Genomic DNA, 7,500 nt, shown 5'->3' with positions numbered 1-7,500 from the left:
CCACACCCTCACACCCACACACCCCCACACCCTCACACCCACACCCTCACATCCACACCCTCACACCCACATCCACACCCACACCCTCACACCCACACCCTCACACCTACTCACACCCACATCCACACCCTCACCCACACACACACCCACACCCACACCCACACACACACCCACACCCACACTCACACCCACACCCTCACCCACACCCACCCACACACTCACCCACACCCTCACCCACACCCACCCACACACTCACCCACACCCTCACCCACACACACACCCACACTCACACCCACACCCACACCCTCACCCACACCCACCCACACACTCACACCCACACCCACACACACACACACCCTCACCCACATCCACACCCTCACCCACACATCCACACCCACAACCACACCCTCACACCCACACCCATACCGACATACCCACAGACCCACACCCACACCCCACACCCCCTTCCCCAAACACACACACACACACACACACACACACACACACACACACACACACACACACACGGAGACAGGAAGACGTCGAAGATAGACAGCAACAAACCGGTATCGGTGAGGAAGAGAGCCGACAGGTTTGCTTTCCAGAATGATGCGTGGTCACTTCGTGAAAAGTCCTGTACCTGGTTCACAAGCTGTGACGGTATTGGAAACATCTCAACCTGAAAACGACCAGAGGTAGGTGTCATCATCACTGCTTGACACTGAAAAGCAATCGTAATGGCTGAGCAATGTGGATACAACAACAACTACTACTACTACATCTACTACTACTGCTGCTGCTGTTCCTGCTACTACTACTGCTGCTGCTGCTGCTGCTGCTGCTATTACGAGGGATGTTCATCAAAGAATTTTCCCGACTTATTTGTGAGGGACTGAAATTGCACGTGTATGATAATACATGTCCCTATAGTTTACGTAGTAATTTGCACCTCTGAACTCATAACAGGTTGGTTTGTTTGGGTTTTTTGTTTGTTTGTTTGTTTTTTGCAGGTGCTGTAGCGGAGTAAGCTGTGATAATGGAGCCAGTTGAATGCAGAGCGCTCATCAAGTTTCTGAACTTGAGAGGCTGCACACCAAGGGAGACTTTCGATGAGATGAAAGAGACTTATGGGGAGGATGCCCCATCGTATGAGCAGTCAAGCACTGGCATCGTCAGATCAAGTGTGGTTGGACGTCGTTGGAAACAACTCCCATTCCCGGGCGACCACAGTCCGCCATTGATGAAGACACCATCCGGTAAGTGGAAGCCGCCATTTTGGAGGATCGCCGCATAACTGTCCGCCAACTGGCTCAAGATGTCAAGATCAGTGTGGGGTCTGTGGAAAAAAATCACCCATGACCATTTGCACGTGTGGAAGTTGCAAGTACGATGGACTCCCCGGTTGTTCACATCTTTCCAGAAGAAGGAACAGGTCACGTGCTCCTAGACTCTTTTGGCCATGTGCCAAGACTTCGACAAACGTCGACAAACTAATCAGGCAAGATGAAACATGGGTCCATCACTTTGATCCAGAGACTAAAGCCCAGTCGAAGCAATGGAAGCTTCTTCTTCTTCTTCTTCTTCTTCTTCTTCTTCTGCGTTCGTGGGCTGCAACTCCCACGTTCACTCGTATGCACACGAGTGGGCTTTTACGTGTATGACCGTTTTTACCCCGCCATGTAGGCAGCCATACTCCGTTTTCGGGGGTGAAGCAATGGAAGCATTTTGACTCATCACTTCCGAAGGAGGCACATGTCCAACTCTCGGTGGGCAAGGTCATGGTCACGGTCTTTTGGGACCAGTGCGGAGTAGTGATGATGGATTTCCTGGCAAAGAGTACCGCAAGTACCGGAACATACTACACTTCATTGCTGCACAAATTTGCGGGAGGCCATCAAAACCGAGAGGCGTGGCATGCTGACCAAAGGTGTCCACCTCCCGCAACCCAACGTCCCGGTTCACAACTCGCATGTTGCCCAGACGGAAGCACGGTCCTGCGGCTATGAAATCCTTCCTCATCCACTTACCCTCCCAACCTTGCACTATCTGACCTCCACCTCTTTCCATCCATGAAGTTATTTTTGAAGAGCAAGCACTTCCCAGACGATGAAACGCTTACATCCAAGGTCAAGTCGTGGCTTCTGGTGCAGACTTCTACAGGCAAGGTCTTCACAGCTGCATGAAGCGATGGGGAAAAATGTGCCACCCTTTGTGGTCATGAAGAGAAAGACTAATAAGTGTACCAAGTTTCGTTCCTCTCAGTCCATGGGAAATGGGTCAGGGGAAATATTTGATGAACATCCCTTGTACTGCTGCTGCTGCTGCTGATTCTACTATCACTGCTGCTGCTGATTCTACTATCACTGCTGCTGCTGATTCTACTATCACTGCTGCTGCTGATTCTACTATCACTGCTTGCTGCTGATTCTACTATCACTGCTGCTGCTGCTGCTGCCGCCGCCGCCGCTGTTTCGTTGCTGCTGCTGCTACTACTATTACAATAATGATGATCACAATAATAGTAATAATGATAAAGATAGTGATAAAGAAGATGCTGATAATGATGATGTTGATGATAACAATGATAATAAATAATGATAATATACATTTCTATAGCACTTATCGTGCGGCTTAAGGCGCTTCTGACATTACTTGTGGTCTGAATAAGACACAGTAATACAACTGAAAATGTTAAGATACAAACTCGCTAAAAATGCTATTTCAGAAACAGTGTAACATCACTCATGACTCACAGCTAGCCCCACCCCACCCCACCACCCACCCACCCACACACACAAAACCCACACAAAAAACTGAGTAGCAACAGAGTGTTTCTGGGTTATATCAGACAGACGGTTGGTATACATTCTGAATAAAACGGGGCCAAGCATTAAGCCTTGTGGGACACCAAAACGAAGAGGGGGTGGAGAGGCATGCACAAACGGTTTCCTGTTCGTCAAATAAGGGTTGAACCATTTGAGTGTTGTAGAACAAATGCCAAAAATTAGTTTCTAACCGGGAAAGGAGAATTTGGTGATCAATTGTGTCAAATGCTGTGGAAAGATTTAACTAGAGCAGAACAGAAATTTTGTCTTCATCCATAGCTGCAAGCAGATCGTGCAGCACTCGCAAGAGAACGGTCTCTGTGCTGTGGAAGGAGTTACAGAAGAAGAAGATGATGATGATGAAGAAGATGAAGGAGGAGGAGAGAAGAAGAAGGAGGAGAGATCAAGTGTGGCATTTCCGTCGTCCATTGTAACGTGGCATTGTCCTGGTGGTGTGGGTATTGTATCAGATTTAGCCTCCTCCTCGCCACATTGTGGTGGGCATTACTGATGCTCAGCCCATGTTGTGACCAGACGATCAGCCGAATGAAGTGAACGGATGTGGGAGCTGACCTCAAAGTCGCTGTGGCCCAGGCCAAGCCAGGATGTGTTGAAGTCCTGCAGGAGATCCGTGTCCCCCGGGGCACGACCCGCCACCGTTAGGAAGTCCCCCTCCTTGTTGTCTGAACTGATGCTGGAAAACTGGTCCGGGAACACCTGCACACACACACACACACACACACACACACACACACACACACACACACACACACACACACACACATATATATATATATATATATATGTGTGTGTGTGTGTGTGTGTGTGTCTGTGTCTGTGTCTGTGTCTGTGTATGTATACAGAGAGAGAGAGAAAAAGAGAGAGAGAGAGAGAGAGAGAGAGAGAGAGAGAGAGAGAGAGAGAGAGAGAGATCTCAAATTTAAACAGATTAAAGGTCTCATAGCCTCTTACGGCCATCAGGGCGGTGAATTCATGTCCACAGTGTCAAGGGCTCAGCATAGGAAGGCGGGGCCAAGTCCTCTCCTTTCGCCGTTTTAAACCTTCCCCAACCGGTCAGGAACTGGAGCACTGGAACTTCACCAAAGACACAACATCATCCGAAACGGGCCTGTACCCTGGTCATGGTCAACACAGGGTCACAAGTCCAACATGATCACTGTCAACACAGGGCACAAGTCCACCCTGGTCACTGGTCAACACAGGGTCACAAGTCCCATCCTGATCACTGGTCAACACAGGGTCACAAGTCTCACCCTGGTCACTGGTCAACACTGGATCAGGAGTCCAACACTGATCACTGGTTAACACTGGGTAACAAGTCCCACCCTGGTCACTGGTCAACACTGGGTAACAAGTCCCACCCTGGTCACTGGTCAACACTGGGCCACAAGTCTCACCCTGGTCACTGGTCAACACTGGGACATAAGTGCAACCTGGTCACTGGTCAACACTGGGTCACAAGTCCAACCCCGGTCACTGGTCAACACTGGGTCACAAGTCCAACCATGTCATGTCAACACTGGTCACAAGTCCAATCTGGCATGGCAACACTGACATAAGTCCAACCCTGGTCACTGGTCAACACTGGGTCACAAGTCCCACCCTGGTCACTGGTCAACACTGGGTCACAAGTCCAACCCTGGTCACTGGTCAACACTGGGCCACAAGTCCAACCCTGGTCACTGGTCAACACTGGATCACACAAGTCCCACCCTGGTCACTGGTCAACACTGGGTCACAAGTCCAACCATGGTCACTGATCAACACTGGGTCACAAGTCCCACCCTGGTCACTGGTCAACACTGGGTAACAAGTCAAACACTGACCACTGGTCAACACTGGGCCACAAGTCCAACACCTAACAGATTCTGCCACGGCGCCTCATAGAAGATAGACTGAGATATTAATTCCATTAAGATGAATATACAGAATAAATGAAACAGACAAACATAAATCTGACCTGGGCGAATCCGAAAGGAAGGTCCTGAGTATCATTTCGGTCATCGAAGTTGAGGACGGTGTCCATGTTGAGCAGACCTTTCCAGTCCAGCGGCCAGTGCGGGCGGAAGTAGGTGGGCAGCCAGTCCGACACAAACTTTTTGCTCCCACAGAGGATTTCTCTGCACGCCGAATCACCTGCAACAAGATTCCCACTCCATGACCTGACCCTCCAGTCACCGGTTCACAGTCCATGACCTGACCCTCCAGTTCCCGGTTCCCATTCCATGACTTGACCCTTCATTCCCCGGTTCACAGTCCATGACTTGACCCTCCAGTCACCGGTTCCCACTCCATGACCTGACCCTCCAGTCACCGGTTCCCATTCCATGACTTGACCCTTCATTCCCCGGTTCACAGTCCATGACTTGACCCTCCAGTCACCGGTTCCCACTCCATGACCTGACCCTCCAGTTCCCGGTTCACAGTCTATGACTTGACCCTCCAGTTCCCGGTTCACACTCTATGACTTGACCCTTCATTCCCCGGTTCCCATTCCATGACTTGACCCTCTAGTTCCCGTTCCCATTCCATGACTTGACCCTCCAGTCACCGGTTCACACTCCATGACTTGACCCTCCAGTCACCGGTTCACAGTCCATGACTTGACCCTCCAGTTCCCGGTTCCCATTCCATGACCTGACCCTCCAGTCACCGGTTCCCAGTCCATGACTTGACCCTCCAGTTCCCGGTTCCCATTCCATGACTTGACCCTCCAGTTCCCAGTTCCCACTCCATGACTTGACCCTCCAGTTCCCGGTTCACAGTCCATGACTTGACCCTCCAGTTCCCGGTTCCCACTCCATGACTTGACCCTCCAGTCACCGGTTCACACTCCATGACTTGACCCTCCAGTTCCCGGTTCACAGTCCATGACTTGACCCTCCAGTTCCCGGTTCCCATTCCATGAACTGACCCTCCAGTCACCGGTTCACAGTCCATGACTTGACCCTCCAGTTCCCGGTTCACAGTCCATGACTTGACCCTCCAGTCACCGGTTCCCACTCCATGACCTGACCCTCCAGTCCCCGGTTCACAGTCCATGACTTGACCCTCCAGTTCCCGGTTCACAGTCCATGACTTGACCCTCCAGTTCCCGGTTCACAGTCCATGACCTGACCCTCCAGTCACCGGTTCACAGTCCATGACTTGACCCTCCAGTCACCGGTTCCCATTCCATGACTTGACCCTCCAGTTCCCGGTTCACATTCCATGACCTGACCCTCCAGTTCCCGGTTCACAGTCCATGACCTGACCCTCCAGTTCCCGGTTCCCATTCCATGACCTGACCCTCCAGTTCCCGGTTCCCATTCCATGACCTGACCCTCCAGTTCCCGGTTCCCATTCCATGACCTGACCCTCCAGTCCCCGGTTCACAGTCCATGACCTGACCCTCCACTCCCCGGTTCACAGTCCATGACCTGACCCTCCAGTCACCGGTTCACAGTCCATGACCTGACCCTCCAGTCACCGGTTCACAGTCCATGACCTGACCCTCCAGTTCCCGGTTCACAGTCCATGACCTGACCCTCCAGTCACCGGTTCACAGTCCATGACCTGACCCTCCAGTCACCGGTTCACAGTCCATGACCTGACCCTCCAGTTCCCGGTTCACAGTCCATGACCTGACCCTCCAGTCACCGGTTCACAGTCCGTGTGTCCATTCCTCACTCCCTTTTGTGATTGTTGTTGTTGTCGTTGTTGTTATTTTTGTTGTTGTTATTGTTATTGTTGTTGTCGTCGTTATTGTTGTCGTCGTTGTTGTTGTTATATTTGTTGTTATTGTTATTGTTGTTCTCGTTGTTGTTGTTGTAGTTGTTATTGTTGTTGTTGTCGTTGTTATTTTTGTTATTGTTGTTACTATTATTGCCATTGTTATTGTTGTGGTTTTTGTTGATGTCGTCGCCGATGTTGTCGTTGTTGTTGATGTTGTCATTGTTGTTGCTATTGTTGATATTGTCGTCGTCGTCGTCGTCGTCGTTGTTGTTGCTATTGTTGTTGTTGTTATTGTTGTCGTCGTCGTCGTCGTCGTTGTTGTTGTTATTGTTGTCGTTTAATGGCAGATGTGGTCTGGCGTACATGGATCAGTCTGCACACTTTGACGCCTTCTTCTTACTTAAACTGAAACTCCACTTAATTCTTCACTCTCTGATTCCAACTCCCTGATTACTCCCTCATTCCCTGATTCCCACTCTGACTTAATCCCTCACTCCCTGATTCCCACTCTGACTTAATCCCTGACTCACTGATTCCCACTCCCTGACTTAATCTATCACTCCCTGATTCCCACTCTGACATAATCCCTCACTCCCTGACTCCCACCCTGACATAATCCCTCACTCCCTGATTCCCACTCCCTGACATAATCCCTCATTTCCTGATTCCCACTCCCTGACTTAATCCCTCATTCCCTGATTCCCACCCTGACATAATCCCTCACTCCCTGACTCCCACTCTGACTTAATCCCTCTTTCTCGGTCTCCCACTGTGTGACATAATCCTTCACTTTTCCATTCCCAATGTGTGTCATAATCCCTCACTTTTCCATTCCCAATGTGTGACATAATCCCTCACTTTTCCATTCCCAATGTGTGACATAATCCTTCACTTTTCCATTCCCACTCTTTGACATAATCCTTCACTTTTCCATTCCCAC

The 7,500-nt window shown here is 50.3% G+C and overlaps 1 protein-coding gene across 10 annotated transcripts in view; it reads right to left on the bottom strand.

The window, feature by feature from the left end:
• The window catches only part of LOC143300481 (uncharacterized protein YfbL-like), a 25,282-nt gene that overhangs the window by 4,674 nt on the left and 13,108 nt on the right, over positions 1-7,500 (bottom strand). For all 10 annotated transcript variants that reach the window (XR_013057655.1, XR_013057657.1, XR_013057659.1 and 7 more), the window contains exons 5-7: positions 4,807-4,982; positions 3,399-3,542; positions 565-679 (exon numbers count right to left, since the gene is read on the bottom strand). Coding sequence is in view for 1 of the 10 variants with exons in the window: in XM_076614190.1 (XP_076470305.1) it covers positions 565-679; positions 3,399-3,542; positions 4,807-4,982 (435 nt within the window). In the remaining 9 variants the exon portion in view is untranslated. The remainder of the gene's footprint in view (positions 1-564; positions 680-3,398; positions 3,543-4,806; positions 4,983-7,500) is intronic.

Source organism: Babylonia areolata, chromosome 26 (assembly GCF_041734735.1).
Source record: "Babylonia areolata isolate BAREFJ2019XMU chromosome 26, ASM4173473v1, whole genome shotgun sequence".
NCBI lineage: Eukaryota > Metazoa > Mollusca > Gastropoda > Neogastropoda > Buccinidae > Babylonia > Babylonia areolata.
This window is presented reverse-complemented; position numbering and strand designations above follow the sequence as displayed.